The 22,371-nt window shown below is 45.6% G+C and overlaps 1 protein-coding gene across 1 annotated transcript in view; it reads right to left on the bottom strand.

The window, feature by feature from the left end:
- The window catches only part of LOC114685821 (lipopolysaccharide-responsive and beige-like anchor protein), a 39,424-nt gene continuing 17,053 nt past the window's right edge, over nt 1–22,371 (bottom strand). Inside the window, exons 5-8 of the mRNA XM_037207301.1 lie at nt 12,838–12,939; nt 9,337–9,533; nt 5,477–5,628; nt 1–1,151 (exon numbers count right to left, since the gene is read on the bottom strand). Coding sequence (XP_037063196.1) covers nt 1,061–1,151; nt 5,477–5,628; nt 9,337–9,533; nt 12,838–12,939 — 542 coding nt within the window. The 3' untranslated portion in view covers nt 1–1,060. The remainder of the gene's footprint in view (nt 1,152–5,476; nt 5,629–9,336; nt 9,534–12,837; nt 12,940–22,371) is intronic.

Genomic DNA, 22,371 nt, shown 5'->3' with positions numbered 1-22,371 from the left:
TTCACAACATACAAAGATTTTATTTATGTAATACAGACCTTTTCTCAAACATTTTCACAGAATTCCATACAGCAATCTACTAGAAAAAAGTAGAATTATATGACACCCAAATAACATTGTTTCTTCGTACAAACTGCTAATCAAAAGGAAGATAGAGTTCCATAACAAATAGAGGGTGGGTGGGTGGGTGATGCTCAGCACAGTACCTGGTAGCCCTGATCTCATGCCAGGATGGTGGGGGTTGAGGTCGTGGGGGTGGGGGGGAGCTCCCCAGCTCTGCCTCACTGCAGGGCACGTGACCTTGGGCAGGCTTTGGTACTTACATTTACTCATAAAAGAAAACAGGGTGTGAGCCCAAGAGCGTCTCCATCATCTCCCTTGTGCATGAGGAGGCCAGGCCAGGAAAAAGCAGGGACTATTTTATGATTGCTATAACTTAGATCTTTGCTGTTTACCACACAGTAAAACAAAATCACCTTCCCCAAACCATAATTTTCTAGTTCTAACACATGCTTGAAGAAGAAGAATATAGAAATAATTCACTGAGATGTTTTAAATTACATTTGTCATAATTTAAACATTACTATTAAAATCCTAGAAATTCCAGCACTGAAGAAGCACAATTGTCTAGAAAAATACAGGACCCGGTACAGAATAAAATTCCCCTGTCCCAGTGTTAGAGTCCATTTCCCTATTGCTAAAATCAGATTTCTCAAGATTCCAGATAAACGGGAAATGGTTTTTCACAACATAGTTAGAATTAGTGGGGTTATTGGCTCCACTGTCTGTATCCATAATTGGTGAAAATAGACTTTTCATTATGACTAAAAATATAGATTTTTTTAAACTACAGAAACCAGCAGTCGGTTCTCTGCTTTGCTGTTTCCCACCCCCCCAAATGTCAAGCAAAGTCTACAAAAATAGCAATTAACTTTTAAAAATATTTTGCTTGTTCAGGCAAATTTAGGTTACATTCAGATGTGAGAGCCATCTCTACGGGGTGATGCTCGGAGTCCTTCCTCGCTCAGCCGGGGACAGGACCAAGGTGCATTCACCACCATCAGTATCGGGTCTGGTACTCATGATGCCAGCGGTTGAAGTCGTTGTAAAACAGAACGATGCTCCCCGAAGCCATGCCAGAAATGATGCACCTGCGCGGGATGGAGACGGGGTTACAGGGCTGCGTTCCCGCTGCCTGGGACACTTTTCTTGTTGGCTGACATGTAGGCCCAAGTAAGCTTGGTGTATGGGGCACTGGTTTGGACACCACAGGGACCATGGTCTGTGAGAGGGAACTGTGAACAAAACCATCTCCACAGAGGGAGCCTGCTGGAAACCATCTTCAGGCATCAGAGTCAGGAGAGGAACCCACGGAGCAGCTGCCCCTGGAAGGAGCACACACAGTCCAGGGCCAGAGTGAGCACCTGCTGACAGTGCAGAGCTGAGGCAAGGGGCAAATGCTGCCCCTTTTAGGGTCGGGGAGGGGACTCTAACCTCTGGCTAGAGACCTGGTCCTTGTGACCCGGGGAGCTGATGTGGTGATCACTGCAGACAGGAACGGCTTGCCCCCTGTCCTGAGAAAGTGGTGCAGGGACAGATGGAGACCAGCCAGAGGTGGCTCTGCTCTTGAGCCCTTTCCCAGCAGCGTCTGGGCAGGGCCGGCTCTTAGGGAGTTACAGTCAGTACCTCCTGCTCTTCTTACTGAAACTGGAAGCTGGAATCTGTCACTATGAAGTTGGGGAAATGGGGCAAGCGGCAAGTCCTCCCACAGCTAGTCACCACATCAGAGACTAAACCTGGCCAAGTGGATGAAGAGGACTAACCCAGGAGGAGTGCTGTACGGCTATTCAGCTGAAGAACACATGGGCAAGCAGTAGTATACGAGAACTTAAGTGGCCCTGATGTCTGGAGGCCTTAAGTCAAAAGCACTGTGCGAGAGACGGCACCACTAAATGTTACTACAGCACAGTGATCATCCAAGCCCCAGGAACGGTGCACAGCAAATATTCACAGAAGGAAGGGAGAAAGAGATGGTTCTCCAGTCGGTTACAGGCTTTAATACCCTACTTTGGAAAACAGAGAGAATAACCGGACAGATGGATAAGAACGTCAAAAATACCAAAAGCCACACAGACTGAACACCAAGCCAACAAGAGCAAAATACACTTATTTTGCAGTGCACATGGAGCAACCTCTGGGAAGCAGCACGTATCAAGTGTTACGGATTTACTGTGAAGTCATGCAATGTGACTAGAAGTCAGTAACAGTGAAAACTGGAAAGCACATAAGCATGGACATTAACGGTGCATCTAAGATCAAACAGAGACCACACTAACAGGACAGCAAGGGCAGAGAGAAGAGGAAGGCTGTAGCTAAAACACATGAGAAAAGACACAATCTTACAGACCTAACTTTAGACCTTAACGGCCTAGAAAAAGAGTAAACTGAACCCACAGCTAGAAAGTTTAAGAAAATAGCAGGAAATCAGAATGGGCTTCCTGAAGAGATCTGCAAAATTGATACAACTTGAGCTAAAGGGAACACGAGCTTAGGATGATGCTGCGCAGCAGCAAATTCAGCAGCTCAGATGAGGTGTAAAGATGCACTTAGTAAAGAGAAGCTGTAGGTCACATGGTATAGTGGTCTACCACGAATTGAAAGGAAATTATCACATTTTTTTTCAAATCCCTCTAAAAAATTTTAGTAGGAAGAAATCACCATTTTCCTGATACCAAAGCCAAACAAGCCAACACTAAACAGCATTATACAACAGTGTTATTTTCTGGATGGGTACCAATGCCAATCGCCAGGAAACTGAACCCATTAATGTCTCATAAGGATTAAAGATAATGCCTATGAGGTTTTCCTCTGGAATGTAAGGGCAGTTCAAGGTGTAAAATACATCCAAAGGCATTAATAGAATAAAAACCCATGTGTCAACTGATGCAGGAAAAGCACTCGACAAAATCCAGTGTCTTTTTTACTAGTAAAGTGGGAACAGAAATAAATGACCAGGTGAGAGCATTTCTGAAAACCCCAGAGCCAACAATTCCACTAAACGGTGAAAAGATGGATTTCTACACCATCAGAATAAAATAAGGACGCCCACTTTCACCGCTTTTATTCAGTATAATGCTGGATGTCCCAACATAGCTGCTAAGCAAAAAGGGAGGGCATTTAAATCGGAAAGCGAATAAAATGATCTCTGTCATAAGGTACATGGTTTCACATGTAGAAATTCAAGACTCCACACAAAACTGTTAGTGCTTAAAAATAAACTCAGAAGTTGTGGGTATATAAAAATCAGTTGCTTTTTGTTTTATGCTTTAAAGACAGGACCTCGCTGTGTAGCCCAGGCTGCCTTGAACTCACTATCTCAGCCTATAGAGTACTGGGATTACAGGTATACCATGGTGCCCTGCAGCAATTCTATACACTAATAATCCAAAAGTGAACTTAAGAACAATTAACATTTGTAGTTGTATTAAAAAGAATAAAATCTTGGGCTGGAGAGATGGCTCAGCAGTTAAGAGCACTGGCTGCTCTTCCAGAGGTCCCGAGTTCAATTCCCAGCAACCACATGGTGGCTCCAACCATCCATAATGAGATCTGGTGCCCTCTTCTGGCCTGCAGGCAGACATGCAGCCAGAACACCATATACATAATAAATTAAGAAATCTTTAGGAATACATTTGACCAAAGAGACAGAGAGCTTATATAGTGAAGACCACAAAACAGTGCTGGAAGAAACAAACGAATTGTGCATGTGGACTGGAAGATACGTTAGATATGTTAATACTAATATCCCCAAGTGATCAGCAAGTTGCTGCGATCCCTATCAAAATGAAATCTTTCATAATGCAAAACTCACTCTAAAATTGATATGGAACTTCAACCCGAAATGGCCAAGAAATATCCAGAAAAGGGGGAGGATTTAGAGGACTCTCTGAACACTTGTTACACCACAGTGTTGTAGTGATGGACACAGCAAAGGTAGGCAGCACACACTCCTGAAGGAGCACACTGTCCAGGAGGAAAGGATGTTAGTGCATGCAGATCGCATGGGTCCCCCACCATAAGTGAACCTAACACAATAGAGCGAAAACCTCAATACACTGAAGCGAGAAGAAAACAGGAAAACATTCATGACTGGTATTTGTGGTGATTTCTTAAGAGATATCGAAAGCACAGACAACCAAAGACAGAAAACGTAGCTCATAAAAGTTCCCCATTTAAAGAGCACTGATGATCACAAAGACAACAGGGACTGTTGGTGAAACAGTGAGCGGGTCACAGCCGCTGAGAGAGAGGAGGAGCATGCGCAGTGCTGGTCAGAATGTAGAACTGTGGAGCAGCTCAGGGCTTCTCCAGGATGTTAGTGACAGAATTACTATATGACCCCCCAGTTCCACTCCTGGGTATAGACCCGGAGGGACTGTAAGGAGGGATGTAAGTGGGCATCTGTACACCACTGTTCACACCAGACCACATACACATAAAAAACTCCAAGGTGTCCATACACAAATGGGCAGACAAATGGAATATGCATATAACAATATAAGAAAAAAATCAGGATTCTGACATAATACAACACGAAACCTGGAAAACTTGCTAAGTGAAACAAGCCAGCTCTAAAAAGATCCTGTAAGTTTCCATGTACAGAGGCGGCTGGAAAGGGCAGATTCATAGAGAAAGTAGGATGGATGTGAGCAGGGGCTGGGGATAAATTTGGGGGTGGTGGGGGAGGTGGAACTAGGTGAGTGGGTACTTGGAATGATGGAAAATCCTGTAGACTACAGAGGGACAGTGATGGCAGCTGCAACATGCTGACTGTACTTTAGGCCATGAAACAGAATCAGAAGTAGTTCAGGTGGGAAGTTGTATGCATAGGTTGTCATAACGAAAATCAGCAGTTAACAGAAATGGCTATATTTTAAGTGTACATTGCTAGAAAAACAGTATCCTCCTCAAATTTACAACCGTAGAGGTTTCAGAACATTAAGTCAGATCTCTTCAGAGGTGGACATCAAGGTATTCATAGTAAACATTGACAGCCCTTAAAGATCTTGTTAAAGACAGAGAAAAGGCTGGGGCTGAGGAGATGGCTGGCTGAGTTAAGTTCCTTGGTGGGCAAGTGCGGGGGCCAGAGTTCCGACCCCCAGCACTTACCTTTGGCACTGAAGAGGCAGAGATGGGATCTCCAGAGCAAGCCAGGAGCTAGCTCAGGTGAACTAGCAAGCTTTATGGCAGTCCCTGAGCCTCTGTGGCTTAAACCCTATCTATTTTTGAGAGCCTGGTTTTATCTAAGGGCCATCAGAAACTTACACTTTGTAAAGTGTGCTTGGAAACTCATGGATTTGTCAGCTCTCTGGATTGTGCAGATGGCTCCAGGACTCCACCAGCCCTGGGTCACTTCAAGTGATCCCCACCAGTCTTCAGTGCTCCTGTGATGGATCAGGATTCTGGTGTCACCTACCTCTGGTCGAAAGAAAGGGCCATGGCCCGGATTCCAGCATCACAGCCCGGGTAGGCAAAGAGCTGCCTGAGGTCCGACACCTGCCGCACTATAACCACGCCGTTGTCTCCTCCTGTGAGCAGGTACTGCCCATCTCTGCTCAGCTGCATGGCCTGTGAGACAGCAACAGTCAGTGTAGACAGGACTCTCGGCAAGTGGCCTAGCTGTGACAACTGACTGCTACGGCAGCCCGGCTGTGGGAAGGGAGGGTGGCTGGGGCAGAAGCAATCTGGAGTTCTCAGGACACAGAATTATGGAAGGCCTGCCATTGTTCAGAAGTCAGGACACGATTAGGCATCACTACAGTGTTGTGTGTCTTGCTCCACAAACTCGGTTCTACAGATCCTTGTGAGGACGGGCTGTGGATGGGACCAGCACGGGGATGTGCTCCCGGAAGCACGTCCATCCTGTATGATGAGCTAAGCCACGCCTTCCCTGACCTAGCCAAGGGGAGCACAGGCAGCTTCTGCACCTTCCCTAGGCCTGCTGGGTTTTGAAGGCAGTGTGTGTTGTGTGTGTGTGTGTGTGTGTGTGTGTGTGTGTGTGTGTGTGTGTGTGATGCCACTGAGAGCCACAACTCCGTGGGAGTTAGGCCCCAGGCTGCCGGTATTGTAACCTACCTCATGGTCTGCTCTAGGCTATGACTAGTCTCCCACCTTGTTGAACAGATGAGCTCAGCTTGAAATCTGTTTTGATTCTGTAATATTCCTCCTCTCCCTAAGAAAGCCTGTGGGCCGAATGTGATTTTTTTTTTTTTTGAAGTGTGGTCTCATGGAGCTCAGGATGGTCCTGAACCCTATGTAGCTGAGGATGACCTTGAACCTTTGATCCTCTCATCTCCACAGCCTGAGTTCTGAGAGTTCTGGCAAGCACCCGCACACCTGGGTCCCTGGACAAGCTGGCAGGCACGCTATCAGTTGAGCTGTATCCCAGCTGCGCTATTAGATTTTTAATTGTTGAGACAAAAATTCCATGTTTCGTGAGTACTATGGTTCTTAGTCTAAATGCGCATCCAAAGGTTTTGTCAGGACTCCGGACACCCCTCTGCCTTGGCCACTGTCATGAGAGCTGAACAAAGTTCATGGAGTCCTCAGAGCCCAGGACAGAAAGGGTGCACACCCGACAGAAGGCCAGCTCTCCTGCCGCAGCTCCCGGTCCAGGTCACGCTGCTGCTCCTCGCCTTCCCAAAGCGGGGGCAGAGCAGAGCAGCCCTTCTTCCTTGCCCACAGTGGACATGGCCCACGGACTGCCGCCCTCTGAAGAACAGGCTCTGGCCTGCTTTCGCACACCTAACGTTAGTGTCAACACTTTCAGTCTTGATTACGTGACAATTTTAAACCTAGAGAAAAGAAGGGACTGTTCGCTATGTATTCAGTTCACAAGGATGCCAACTGTCAGTAGTCCACTGAACATAGCTTCTGTCAGAAACACAGACATACATCTGAAAAAAGTATGGGAGACAGCTTTGTTGCAGCTTACATGTTCCCAGTCTCATTAACTAGATACATGTGATTAAGAGTTTTCATCGTGACTAAAAGTCATCCTGCCCCACTCATCACAAACAGCAGTCTCGGGGGTCTGGGAACTGCAGTGGAGACCAGAGCAGCATTCCCTGAGACTCTTCTGGGTAAGCGCTGTATTAAAACAAACCCAGCCATCTCAGTTCTTTGTTCTGGTGAGAATCTCTAAGCCTGTCTGTGTCTGGAACGAAGTGAAATGAAGACCAGATGCACAGCATCTTCAGAGCATCTTCATCCACCTGGTGCTTCCCAAGGTAAGAACCCTTTCCCTAGCTTCTCTTCAGGGAACCATGACCCTCCTGTGGCACGTGAACCCCTCAAATATCTCCTGCGCCACGCCCTCCCTGCAGTGCAGTCTGCTCACCGCTCTTACTCTGGCCCTCTCTTCAGCTCTAGAGCCCTGCAGGAGCCCAGGAATGCTCGGACTCAGCCCTGGATCCCAAGGGTTTTGGAGGGCGCTGTGGCTGCACTGGTGCTTGAGGACACTGGCAGGCCAGGGCAGTCTGCTGGGGATGCCCACATCCTAGACCAGCCCGGGATCAAGAGCAAAGGCAGTTCTCGTGGGGGGATGGTGGTTAGACTTGATGATGTAGCCTCGCTGCCCTGGAGGGACTGCCTGCTCCAGTCTAAGCCCTTCAGTACAGTACTGCATAGTGTGCAGCCAGTGAGCAGAATGTGACATCAGAGCAAAGGCAGGTGGGAAACCCTGAGGAGTGTGCACGCTGCCAGGCTGCCTGGTATGTCAAAGAAGGGAGTTTTGGGTTTGGGCTAGTGGCGGATTCTTTTTATTTCTGGATATCGGGGTTCCAGCCTGCAGTCTCCCTGCTTTCCTCCTAAGGCAGTTAGCTGGGAAAATGTCACTCTCTGGAGCTAGCTCACTTTAATCACGGGGTTGCCACTTACAAGTTAGAATGATAAAGTACTGGCATGCTGGGGAAAAGCAATGGATTGTTTAGGTCTAAAATCCAGTGGGGAGTTTCACAGGGGGAAAAAACTGATGGCTTCAGGGTACAGGGGAACCTGTGAGTGTGAACAGGCCACAAGAGCCCCCTGCTGCTGCTGCCTTGAGGCTCTTCCAGAGCCTCTGGTCTAACTGGAACACCACAGAAACTATTCTAGGCAGTGAACAGCTTCAAATTATTTTTACAGATTTATTAGCGTAGCTGACAATATAATCGCAGCTCAAAGTGACAGATTATCAACATTATTACCGCAAAGAAAGGAGGAGAGGAGAAGCCGCTGATGTGCACTTGGCTTAAATGGCAGATTATGGAAATAAGGGAGAAATAAAAGCAGAGTGGGTTTGCCTGTGCGCATGCGTCTGATGTGGAGGTAACTCTTGGACAACCGGCAAGTGAGAGGGGAGAAATGGCCACTGGACCAAGAAACTGGAAGTCCCGGAGCAGCCGGGGGCCCTCAATTTTGGACCAGTGAGGCCGGTGTGCAGAGTTGCTCACCACTTCTAGACCTTGGAGTTTCCTTGGGAGGAAGGTCGTCAGGTTATGCCTGGGAGAACTGCATGGAAGCCACCCAGGGGTAGAGGGTATGAGGGAAATGTGCAGAAGCGGTCTGCGGCACTCTCCGAGGTGCCCGATTGCTGCCACCCCAATGTCCTCCTTGGACATGGTCACATGCACCTCCTTTCCCATCTTAGAAAATGACAGGGCACCCCAGCTTTTCCCACGCCCATAACATACACAGCAGCCTGGAGATGGGAAGGAAGGACCTTGAAAAATGAACCCGAAAGAACACCCTGGCTCTCTTCCTCAACCTCTGCTGCTTTGGAAGCTGGCCTGAGGGGCAAAGCAGGACCTGGGCGTCCACTAGCTTCACAGTCCGTACAGACAGAAAGGGAAGTGGTTCCTGTCATCCGATGCCCAGCTCTCCAGCATGCCAGGGCAGCCATCAGCTGCTGAGCCAAGAATGCACAATCCCTCCAGTGCTGCCCTTCACATGCGACGGGAAACCAGTTTTAGGTAGTCTAGGTTAGCTTTGGTGCACGGTAATCTTAGAGAAAAAGAAACAGACTGCGCGAGGACCACCAAAAGCCATCAGGCTGGCTTCGCAAACTAAAGGCTGCTGACTTCACTGTGGCCATCTCCAGGGAGCACCCACTGACTGATGTCCCACAGCTGACCCGATCCATGACCCTGTCCTCTAAGTGCTATCTAATGGTGTCCCTTTGGCATGGGAAAGAGGCCCCAGCTGTTCAAAACCAGGTTTCTTCAGTGAGCTCTGTCCTCTTCCCAGTCACGCTTCCCAGTCAAACTGGCAATCCGCGGAGGAGCCCGTGGCACTCACCCTTATGTGGTCATCGGTCTCCATGGTGGCCTGCAGCTTCCCGTTCACACTGAAGGTGCAGAAGCAGCCGTTTTCATAGAAGATGACACAGTGACCCTCGCGTGACGCTTGGATGAGTTTTGGTTTCAGGCAGTTTTCAGGACCCTCTAAAGTCCTTAACAAGTCTCCATTCATGGAATGTATGAGACATGGCCCTTCTGAGAAGAGGAACAGGAAGCAAATTATGGAATGAAAACAGACATGGTGGGCGGTGCACTTCTGTGGGAGGAGTGGTAAGTGTGAGACCCCAGTTCAATCCCCAGTCTCAGTGAACGGAGGGAATGACATCAGCTGGGCTGTAGTGCCACGAGACAGCTGTACACGGCCTCAGAAGGCTGTCCTGTGTCGGGTGCTTTGCAAAATCCTGTCCTTATGGTGACCAGCTCTTGCTTTCCACTGGGAGGTTAAGAAGCCAAGTTACACATACTCACTCCCCTCAGAGCCAGGAAGTTACTTTATAAAACTCTTTAGGATGCGAATGGGGAGAAGCTAGAACTCCAAAAGGAAGAGTTTCCAATCCCAGAGCAGCTTCATGGGAGGCTGGGATGCAAATGCTGCTGCACCCAGGCACACGGGACACCTGCTGCACCCCACAGCCCAGCCAGAGCAGACTGCGTCAGTGCTGATGCAGCCGACCAGGGCAGCTTCCACCCACTGCTCACAGCTTTGATTCTGAAATGGAGGCCCTGATAACAACATCTTCTAATCTCCAAATCCACACTGGGTTCCTCGGCCACTATTGAACTGAGTGACCTTACTTCCTCGTGCCCCTGAAGCAAGCAGTGACTTCCAGTACTCTCATCTCCCCAGGGGCACCCTAGGCTGATGAGCCCAGGGCAGGAACTGAACACCACCCCCAACACACACCAGGGCTGTTCTGTTTCCACTGTATACTCACCATATGCAAAGGAAAGGAGACAAAAACTGTGCGTAAGTGTTGAGAGATGGGGAGGACAGGGGTCTGTGCCCTGCCTTACTTTTGGCCACACAGAATCATTGCCTGCTCCCCACATGGCTACTGGCAGCATGCCTTTGCAAAGGATGACTGCTTTTGTTGGGCACCCCAGAGTTAAACATTCTTGGTGTTCTCCAACATAAATCCCAGCCATGTCTTTGTTTTTGCACAGTTCCAGCGTACGTGACCTTGTTACAACTTGCCAGCCCCACCGCCACACAGTTCACACTTCAGTTATCACAGCAATCGTGTAGAGCACAGTCATACGTATAGAGCACAGTTCAGTCCATGAACCCTCGTGTTCATAGCAGCTGAGCACACTTGGAAGCCCCCAGATCGGTGTTCAAGGCACATCTGTAACCAGTATCTGCTGTCCAGCTCACACCAGACAGCAAGCATGGCGTCTGTGGTGCCTCCGTGTTTCAGTGATAACCATATGGCATTTTATAAAAGTAGATAACCAGGCTGGAGAGATGGCTCAGAGGTTAAGAGCACTGGCTGCTCTTCCTGAGGTCCTGAGTTTGATTCCCAGCAACCACATGGTGGCTCACAACCATCTGTAATGAGATCTGGAGCCCTCTTCTGGCCTGCAGTCATACATGCTGTATACATAATAAATAAATAAATCTAAAAAAGTAGATGACCAGAAAAGGGTATTGGTCAACAATGATGAACTTCAATAGAGATGTGAATATAAATGGGGTTTTATGTAGAGAGAGCAGAGTCAGCTTCAGATGCTGCCAAGACACTAGATATGTAGCCAGGAAATGAACAAAGGAAAGTTGTTGGCATAACTCAGCAAAGTCTAACAGAACTGATGATGTCCAGAAGAAATGATACTTAAAAAAGCCTCCCATTAAGGGAGCTCTAGAGGGTATTTCATGACATCTAAACAAAAGAGAAGTGAGAAGCTGGTGTACAAAGAAGAAGCTTGGCAATTCCCCAAGGCACAGAAAAGATGCTTGGGCCCCCAGGACAAGGGGTGTGCACTGTCCCTCTGTTCCTGAGAACTATTTCACAAAGACATAGATCTACATGGCTGAGTTTGTTTTTATTTTTCAGTTTGTTTGCTTTAGAGACGAAGTCTTACTATGTAGCCCTGGCTGTCCTGGAACCCAATGTATAGGCCAGGCTGGCCTCGAATTTACAGAGATCTACCTTGCCTCTGCCTCCTGGGTGATGAGATTAAAGGTGTGTGCCATGCCTGAATATTTTTTAATGTTTTGCTAAAAGTTTAGATCATGGAAGAATGATTTTAAAAAAAAATCCCCACTGAGACATTGTCTTAGATAATTTTGTGTGATTTCTGTTTGCATGGCATTTTACTATGCAAAGCAAGGATGATCTGTAATAGTAATTAATTTTAAGGTTTAGATACAATCCAAGAAATCACATTACTTTTTCACTGCTTTGACCAACTCCACTTTTCAAAGCACAACTAAATATTCACTCTGTTAGCTATACTGCTACAGTTCAAGCCACAGATATGGTGACTCAAATAATCTGTGTTCTGAGGTGATAGAAATTCTCTGTGCTCTGCCTTCAGCAGAGCAGGGGAGAGGTGGGCAGACGAATGGAGGACGAGGCTCTGACTGCAGACAGCTCCTTTGCTGGAGGATCCCAACGTGATGCATGTGCTCTTGGAAGGAGCACTCGGACTCTCTAAACCAAACACAAGGTAGTGCTAACAGCAGAGCGTCCAGCAAACCAGGTCCTTTCCACTCCAGTGTCCGTCATTTCAGGACTGCCTAGTCCTGAGAGCCGGAAGTCACACAGGGCCAGGGGCTGCTGAGGTGGCTTAGCAGGTCAAGGGACTTGAGCTGAACCTGATGCCCTGATTTCAAGCCCAGGGCAGCACATGGTGGAAGGAAAGAACCAGCTTCACATGTCATCTGACCTCTACACACATGCTGCGGCTTGAATGCAGGCAGACACACAATACAGGCAGGGTCAGATTTCCATTCAGCTCACTGGAGGTCAGAGGAATGAACACATACACACAGATGCTCCTTGTTCCTGCTTCATGGAGAGAACACTAATTGGCTGCTGTCTATAGAGTAGCTTAAATCCTTTAGACCAGGGAGCTAAAACCTGGCTTTTGGCCCTTGTGAGAACGTTCTGGTTGTATGTGGACCTCTCTAGCCCACCCCCAAGCGTAACTACTGCTACTAAGGAATGTGACTTTTTTTTTTTTTTTGGTTTTTCGAGACAGGGTTTCTCTGTGTAGCTTTGCGCCTTTCCTGGAACTCACTTGGTAGCCCAGGCTGGCCTCGAACTCACAGAGATCCGCCTGCCTCTGCCTCCCGAGTGCTGGGATTAAAGGCGTGCGCCACCACCGCCCGGCAGGAATGTGACTTTTAATTCATTTAATTTTAGCTAACTTATGTTTACGTAGCCCTCTGTGGCTACAACAGTCTGGAGCTTTAAAGACCAGCAACCAATCTCATTTCTGTTCACATTAATAGATCATAAGAGCAGCCAACACTTTGTACCAACCACAACTTTACCTTGAGAACCACTCAGCACCAGACCCAGCTCAGCGCAGACGGCAGCACAGGTGATCTCATAGTCATGGCCCGTGAGGATGGCCCGTGGAGTGGCGGTCTCACCTTCAGCAGGGAAAAAAGACAAATCAATCCCAGTGTACAAAGAGTAAATAACTTGGTGTCAATTATGATTGATGCCAAAGCTGCAGAGTTTTGAATTTGTCTAAAATTTATTTTAGGTCTAGATCCAAACTTTGCTAAGAGTTTGATTCTGAAGTCTATGTGTTTTCTGAATTTCAGAAACCCTTCTGTGATTATCCAGCACTACAGTGCCCCCCAAGACCACTGACAGAGTTGAAATAATTTGTTCCCAAGGCTGATCTATGCCAAGCCTATATAATTTGAGATTCTGTCCAAAAATTATTACAATGAAGCAAATAAAAACTAAAACCAAGAACTCAGGCTCAATTGACATTTCAGAGAAAGGTCTCCCCCTCTTCTCCAGTAGACTATTGCAACCCCTAGCAGACAGTCTGAAGTGGGGTTTCCGATCTCCAAGCAGCCTTTCTCTAAACACCTAAGAGCTGAGTATTTTCTGATGTGAATTTCTCACAGAGTACCTCCCCACATTCTTGTCAACCAGTCGAGGCATAATGGACCCCTGTGTGGTTCTCCTGATGGTGCTGGAGGGTTTGGAGGAAAGAGGGTGGAGGAGAGGGAACATAGTAACGGAAGAGAAGAAGCAACTCTCCCTGCTCTGTGAGTAAAAGTCCAAACTGGCCACAGCTCAAAGAAGGGGCACAGTCACAGGTTTCAGTTGTGACTTAATTTGTACCACAAGGACACAGGGGATTCTGTACTTAGCCAGAAGTACCCTATTTAAACTAAACTCAGCCTCTACTTCCAGAGTCTGTAAAGACAAAGCCTTTGCAGACAACTAGCAAGCGGGATTCTGTTGGCATTCTTCAACCCCTCGGCTGTGAGCTGCTTTTCTGGCATAGTTGAGAACTGATACTGTATAACCCCAAAGGGCAATGGGCCCAGAAAGTAGCTCACTCTGAGCAGCTTTCGAAATGAGTAACCTGCCACTGGAACCCGGACACTGGTTGTCTTTAGAGCCGTGGGCCACTCTGAGGAAAGACCCCTAACAAGTCAGGAACCCCGTCAGAGCCGGCTGCACCTGCAGCGGCCAGTGCTGCTGTTAAAACACGGATCCAGCCCGGGAAGCGGGAGTTTTCAAGACGTAGGTCAGTGAGCTCTTCCAACATTCTTGCAAAATATGTGCACATGCCAGGCTTTCCAGGTGGCCGAGGAAGGGAACAGGCTTCACTGAAGGCACGAGATACAGGACCCCCTACAAGGCAAGAGAGAGGACTCTGCTCCTAAGAGAAGAGCTTGATTCTTGTGCCTCCTGGGGAGCCAGCAGTAACTCAAGTCTGTCGTGACATGTGACAGGCATGCCATGTGTATCCACACAACGCACAGCTGGGTCACATGGGCTCTCTTAAGGCTTTGGTGACTATCAGTAATTCTGAGTGAGATTTTATCCCATGAGGACTTGTGTGTTACCCTGGGTGTGCTCTAGGCCCCAGACCCAGGCTAGCCCATATCCCTAGAGAAGGAAAGCAAGATTTCAGCTAATAGACTAATGGGCCAGGGACAAATGGAACCAGGGGCTGGTTTCATCTGATTTCAGGTTGGGCACATATAGGAGGAACATATCTAACTTACTAGAATGTCTACTTGGTATTTTCCAAACAAAAAAGAATCTCTCAGAGACCATTTTTTTTCTCCTTAAGTCCATAAATTTTTTTTTTGGGGGGGGGAACCTTCAAAGAAACAAATGATATAAGCCCATCTAAGTTACTTAATTTTGTATTAAAAATCATGAGATTTAGAAACAAACATTCTATGTTTGAAGAAGTTAATATGTTAGCCATCATTCATGGCCCCCTCCAGAACCCCCCACTTGTCATATTCTAAATTCCACAAAAATAGCATTATGTTATTCTTGAAATTACTGTCTAATTATATCTATTGGCTATGTTTTTTTTAAATCAACCATTAAAATCATTATGATTTAAGGACTACATTTTCAGTGTGATTGTTCCTTTTTTGTTTCCATAAATTACAGATGATTTTAATGGTGGTGAGATTTGTGTTTTAACTTAAATAATCTTTCCTCAGTGGAAAGTGAAGTTTTGAAGGAAAATAAATGAAAAATGAGAGCAATTTGCATATAAGCCAAAATAAACAAAGGACAGATGGGTCATGGAGGGGCCAGACAGATATCTTTAGGTAGCCAATGCTTTTTTTTTTGTTTCTAGATTTAAGAATATTTTCTCAGGAGCTTAGTGAAGGGAGAAAGGAAACTGAGCTCAGCTATTTTCTTTTTTTAATGTAAGAGATGAACTGAGAATAATCTACAACTATGAAATCAGAAGGCAGGAAACCTCAGAAAAGAGGTTAAGTTATAAACGTTCTCCTTTGCAAACTCAATTCACTATCTGCTCTGCTTATAAAATACAGCTTCCCGAATGCAAACATACCATATTGCTTTCACTACAGAAGTCAGGAGATACATGTAGGAAATATCACCAGGATAGAAAAGGGGCTCTCCTTTCCTCGGGTCTGATCTCTAAATAAAGGCGTGCTCAGCGCTGGACTTTGTTGGCAAAGTGTTTCCTAGTCCAGGAAACAGGTTAGACGGTTCAGGAAGTACGGAGGGGGTGGCAGGGAGGCCCGAGAACACAGGCTCGCGTAACACAACAAATTAAAAGCGTAAGGGAGAGCCATGGCCACTTGCTGCTTAGAGAGCTGGATTTACAGTAAGAAATAACAACAGAACAAAAACCCAACTGTGCTCAACTTGCCTCGTGTATAGGAACAGACATGTAAGGCTTCTGATTCCCAAGTCTACTACACAAAAGAAGAAAAGCCATTTCCAGCTTCCTTATCTGAAGTACAGACAGAGCATTCTTCACACTTTCTCCTTATCAAAAAGTATGTTCAAAATAAAAACCAGTTGGATTTTTATAAGTCCCAATAAACCAAGGGCTTTAAATATTAAAATTTCACTATTACCAGTATAATTCTATGATACGGGATTTAAGCCAAACCAATGTAAACTGCTTGAGCTCAGCGGACATACTGGGAATCACTTAGAATGAAATTAAAGGCAGAGGGAGGTCATTGACGGCAGAACACTGGTTCTCTGTGGGCTACCGGCAGCTCTCATTTCTCTTTAGATACACAGGCTACATCACCTCCCGGGCTCTAGAGGAGCCAGGTGAGAGCAAACAGAAGAAAGGTAAGGCCCCATTGTATCTGTGAAAAGCCAAGAGCAAATGGCTCTGGTTATAGCCCTCCTGTCAGCTCTGGGGCTGCTCCTCCTGGCCACTTGTCAGCTCCAACCAGGGTGGTAGGGGGGTATCAGAACCAGCAGGATGATTCTGCACATGCGTCACATTTCAGACTCCAAAGGCATTCCCAATCTCACTGAAAGAACAGGGCAAGTCTTCAGAAAAACGCCAGGTTAATTCTTTTGATAAGAACCTTCACTCACTAATGGATGCCGACAGTCTGGACCTCTGCTCTCTCAGAGAGCAGGATCTAGGATCTACTCAAGCCTGGACCGACCATAAAGCACCAAAGGTCCCCTTAAATCCTTTAAAGTCTGACTGTGTGAAAGTCGCCATGGCTTTCAATAATGCTGGGAGAAAATTTATCTTGTTGGTAGTTTAAGAAGCCACACTTCAAACTTCTTAAAGAAAAATGAAAAGAGAAAAAAGGACAGACTTCCAGGACTGCTTTGAAAAGCGGGAGCGCGTACTTCAAAGGAAGGGTCTTTGTGTGAGAGCAGTTTTATGACTACTGATGCAGATCCTACCAAAGCTGAAAGGGAGACTCAGGGCATCTTTAGGGATGGCCTTAGAAGAAGATGAACAAGCCAAAGGAGATTAAAGACAGCCCAAAGCCTGCCACAAAACCCAGGCACGCCAGCTCTACAGATGTGCTTTTCTCAGCGCACAACAGTGAGTGCCCCGGGAAAAGTGCGTGCCCTTGAGAAGCCCAGCTCAAAGAGCGAGGAGCCCCAGGACCCTGTCAGTGTGCACACTGGCCTGTCTGCAACCCGGAGCAGAGTTAGCCTAACAGCACTGGGGAGAAGGATGCATTTCTCTATTACTACAGGTGTGTCTTGTCCTCCTCCTAACATTCAATATTTTTATCAAAGGGAGTCTGAATTTCTTAGAATTTCATATCTGAAAGAGGAAAAGTAATTCCTGTACTATCTTGTTCATAAACAGCAGATGAGAAAGACAATTCCCAAGATTTACCTCCACTGATGTAAAGGAGATAACTAATCCATGTAAAATACACGTTTTGGCTATTTTTCGAAGTGCAGGAGGATCTTGCTATCCTGTGCATCACCGCCCCAGTCCTATACAGTGAGGCTTTCGGAGTGTGCAGTGCAGGCCTCGTGAGGGCTTCGTGTGCTGCAGCAGCCCACAGCACGCCGCCCTCACAGCAGCGACAGGAACGGAGTGGGCTCCGCACACCCCTGCTCTCAGTCTTAGAAGTACAGAATTCCTTCTGCCCACCAATGCTAAGTGATGGCTCCTTGGTCCTAAGTCAACACATTCCGCTGCTCACTTTCTCATTCCCTCACTCTGGCATTCACTTAGTAATGTTTTACTGCGGCTGTAGGTATTCTGTGACACACTGGAAAAGAAGGCCAGGAATGCAATATGGCCTTTTGTTTGAAAATGACTTGATGGACAATGGTCACCGGTGTCTGAGGGCACTCAATGGTGCACTGCTCACTAGCAGAAGGCCTTGGGGGCAATTCCTAACACTGCAAAAGCAAAACATCTGAAAGTTTGCCTATTTTACCATAGTCCTACAAATTGTAAGTGATTTTAAAAGTTCAAGCCACCACTGAAACTCAAGCACTTATTACAAGTGTTTTGCATGCAGAGTCTGCATTTAACATTAATTAACAGAGTCTTTAACACCAGTGATACAGTTTTCCACATTGGTAAAATCTCATGTATCTAAAGAAAACCAAAATAGAATATGAAAGTTGATTTTGTTTAAACAAACAAACAAAAAAACAGAAGTCACTTTGGATCTAGGTATGCTTTAAAAAAAAAAAAAAAAGCATAATGAGGTTTAAGCCTAAGTATTTAAACCCCCAAAGTTAGCCACCATAGAAGCTATGCGGCTGCTTCCCGGAGGTAGGTGCTTGTCCGTCACACATGCAGCTGTCTGTTAGCTGCTGTTGATTAATACGGAACATTCACGTGAGAACCAAGGACCTGGCTTTCTCATGTGGCTCGCCACAACGGCAAATCAAGAAAGGAAATAGCTTTTGCTGATAAATGTTTCCTTTATCCCCTGGTAAATGTTTCTTAAACCTTTCCATTAACTTCCCGATTTTTCAGTGGAAATTCTATCTCCTTTTAATTATGCACAACTAAATTATTTGAAATTTGTTCTAGTCACCCCATCTTTATCACCGTCCCCCCCTAGCATCCATCATGGGCTTTTGGTGTGGTTAAACGTACAGACTACAGTCAACATGACCACAAGTGCATCGTGAGTGCCACATGTACCAGAAAAAGGTGCTGGCTTCTTCTGTAAATACCACTACCATTACTAATGTAAGGCCGGGCAAGGTCGGGGGGAAGTCAGTCAAAGCTCTTGCTCATATCATTTTTTTTTTTTTTTTGTTACAGTGGACTCCTCTTCTAAGCCTTTGCTGAAGAGTGAGTCTGTGTGGGAGCTTCTGTAACACTGTCCTAGGGAATCGCACGGTGAGTGGAAGAATGCACCGCACAGGAGCAGGCGCTGGCCTCAGTCCTCGGCACGCACGGAGTGTGTTTACATATACACCAAGAAAGAGGAAACCCACACCTCACAAGCTCTATCATGACACGCGCTGTCACCGGAAATCAGTGTAACAAAACTGTCTTTTTATGTCTTTTGTAAATACTCAGTGCTTTCATGATAGGTTTCCATCAGATTCTGTACTGCTGATAATCCAGTTAAATCTAGTAAAACACTGTAGTACAGTTTAGTGGTTAAAAAAGAGGCCTCTGGGGCTGTAGCTCAGTGACGAGGCGCAGGCTTAGCATGTGTGAGGTCCTAGGTCCCATCCCCAGCACCACAAACAAAAGCTATGGCCAAGTGTCTGAATTTGAAAACAGACTCCGGCACTTGCCCACTGGGTGTTCTCTCCATTTACGAGTGGACACACAGCTCTAGGTGGGAGACTCAGGGGCTTCAAGGCCAAGACAGAAGAAAAAAATTTTAATGTCATAGTTTCTCCATGTGTTATCCATAAAGACAAGGGACAATAAAAGAAGTTTTCACACAAGGCTACCATAAGAATAGTGTTAGCTGGGTGTGGTGGCTCATGCCTTTAATCCCAGCACTCAGGAAGCAGAGGGCAGAGGCAGGTGGATCTCTGTGAGTTTGAGGCTAGCCTGGTCTACAAAGAGAGTTCCAGGACAGCCAGGACTGTTCTACAGAGAAATCCTGTTTCAAAAAACCAAAGGGGGGGGGGGGGAAAGGAGTGTTAATATGCAAAATGTCTACAAGTCTTAAGCTCCCATGAAATATCCACCCAACAGTGTGTGAGAGTGTGTGTGTGTGAGTGTGTGTGTGTGTGTGTGTGTGTGTGTGTGTGAGAGAGAGAGAGAGAGAGAGAGAGAGAGAGAGAGAGAGAGAGAGAGTGCTCAACTTTTATTATCTGATTTTAGGCTGCATAAGTGCCAGTTAGAGATGGCTCTTATTATTTTTCTTCCTTGAAAAGGAATAATATTCCTTAGTTTCTCAAAATTATATTCTGATTTCTCACATTTTGCCTTCTCTCCGATTTTTCAACTTTCCCCAACAATTCACACACCTGTGAAGAGCAGAAAATGCAGATAAATTTCCAGTCAGGTTTATTTTCCAATTTTAAATATCTCTGAATGTCTCTCATTATCGAGTATGACATGCTCATTATAGAATGTCCAGGTAAATTAGTAAATCATGAGGATGATGAAAACTTGCTTCCTAGTCCTACTAACTTGAAATGAACTTTTCTGGCCTTTGCCTGGCTATGATTCCAGTTTTTGTATGCATTTATACACATGGACTTTTAAGCATATGCACATAATTTAACAGTATGCATAAGACGTGATATAGTTTGATGATTTCTGCACTTAGCAGTACAGAGAACATTTGCGTCCATGTCCATATCACAAATATGCAGCATCTTTGATAGACGTTACACAGTTCTTCAGCTTGTTCACACACTACCCTCTACTGAATTACTGTGCTGTTTTTCTCCTCCTCTGAGACTCCTTTGTTGATTCTCCGTAGTGAGACTGCTTGGGCTTAGGCTCTAGTTCATCTATAGCTCCTGCACTTAAATGCAAGTATCTAATAAAGTAGACACACAGTTTACCTACACAGAAGACGCATGCCTTTAATCCCAGCACTAGGGAAGCAGAGGCAGGCGGATCTCTGAGTTTGAGGACAGCCTGGTCTACAGAGTGAGTTCCAGGACAGTCAAGTCTATATGGAGAAACCCTGTCTCAAAGAACCAGAAAAAAAAAAAAGAAAAGAAAAAAGAAAATTGATGATGTAAAACAGTGTTCACATTTCTTGATATCCAACATTGAGTTTTATGAATATAAATTAAAAATTTTAATCTGTACTAATTACACAAATCATTTAAAATTCTTTTTATTGGGCTGGAGAGATGGCTCAGCGGTTAAGAGCACTGAATGCTCTTCCAGAGGACCCGGGTTCAATTCCCAGCACCCACATGGCAGCTCACAACTGTTTGTAACTCTAGTTCCAGTGTACCTGACACCCTCACACAGACACACATACACTAATGCATATAAAATAAAAATAAATAAATTCTTAAAATTCTTTTTATTGTTGCTAGTTTTTATTTTTTAGGTTGTAATTTAATTACATTTCTCCTTTCCCTTTCTTCCTCCTAAATCCTCTTCCTCACTCTCCTTCAAATTCATGCCCTCTTTTTCATGAATTGTTATTATGTACAGATATTTAGATACACATATATTCCTAAATCTAACCTGTTGAGTCCATATAGTGTTGCCTGTGTGCAGGTTTTCAGGGCTGACCATTGGGACTGGACTACAGTTGGTGTGCTCTTCTCTGGGTGTTCCCACCACTCCCGATCACAGCTTTCCTCAGCTGCCTGTAGTGTTTGTGTAGGGTGAGGCCTCATGGGCTTCTCCTGTCCAGTTTTGCATGTCCACTGTGTCATCCTTGTTTGGCTCATATTTGGGCAGTCTTGTTGGTGAGACTTTAGGGGCGTAGCTTCTGATACTACAAGGAGACACACTCTCACAGCAAAGTCCCTGATATTCTGGTTCTTACAGTCTTCCTGCCCGCTCCTCTGCAATGATCTTTGAGCTTTAGGTGTGGGATTTGGACTGGGCTCTACACCTTTGAATTTGGAGTACTTGGAATTTTCTGTAGCAGTTTCTGTCTGTTGAGACAGGGTCTCACTATGTAGCTTTGGCTGGCCTCGAACTCATAGAGACTCACCTGCCTCTGTCTGGTATTAAAGGTATGTACCAGCACCTGGCCCTAAATTCTTTTTAATGTATCTTCCTTATTGTTTGTAAGGTTTCTTTGTTAAATACATGTAAGTTAGGTACTTTGAAAGCCATACAGGGTTTTCACATCTTTAGCTATTAAAAACATCTTGGTCTGCCCTGGTGTAATAATGGTGCATGCTTTTAATCCCAGCACTTGGGAGGCAGAGGCAGGTGGATATCTTTGAGTTTGAGGCTAGCCTGGTCTACATTGTGATTTCCTGGACAAGCAGAGCTATATTGTAAAGACCCTGTTTTGAAAACAAAACAAAAAAACAAAAACAAAAAGCCTTGGTCTAAACCATCCCAAAGAAATAAAGTAATCTTCTCAGTTCTGGAAAACTACAACCTATAAAGAGAACACTAGAATGCCCCCCCCTCCCCCCGTTAGAGAGTTCAGCTATAAAAGGAACTGAAGTCCAGAGAACTTTTTTCTTCATTTAAAAATAGTTCCAGGGGCTGGAGTGGTTCAGGGCATTTGTTGCTCTGGCAGAGGACCTCAGTGTGATTCTCAGCACCCACACAGTGGCTCAAACTCCAGTTTCAGAGAATCCAATGCCTCATGACTTCCATGGGCACATACATACGTGAAGACAAAAACACTCATACATATAAAATAAATAAATCTACAAAAAACAAAAATCTTCTGATCCTAAAACTGAAGTCTGACCAAACCTACTAGAATGTAAGAAAACTTACTTGAAAAACCAGTGGATAAGAGACATGCACTAATATATCTAAGTAGTCGATAACAACAAGCTGGGTGTGGTCGTTCACACCTGTAATCTCAACCCTTGGAGCTGAGGCAGGAGGATTGTTCCAGCCCAGCCCAGACTACTGGGGATCCTATATTGAAAAAACAAAACAAGTAAATCACTGAGATAACAACAATCAGAAAAACCTATGATATAATCAATTCTAAAATTTG

Source organism: Peromyscus leucopus, chromosome 6, assembly GCF_004664715.2.
Source record: "Peromyscus leucopus breed LL Stock chromosome 6, UCI_PerLeu_2.1, whole genome shotgun sequence".
Classification (NCBI taxonomy): domain Eukaryota; kingdom Metazoa; phylum Chordata; class Mammalia; order Rodentia; family Cricetidae; genus Peromyscus; species Peromyscus leucopus.
The sequence above is the reverse complement of the archived record's forward strand: the minus strand, read 5'-3'. Positions and strand labels throughout refer to the sequence as shown.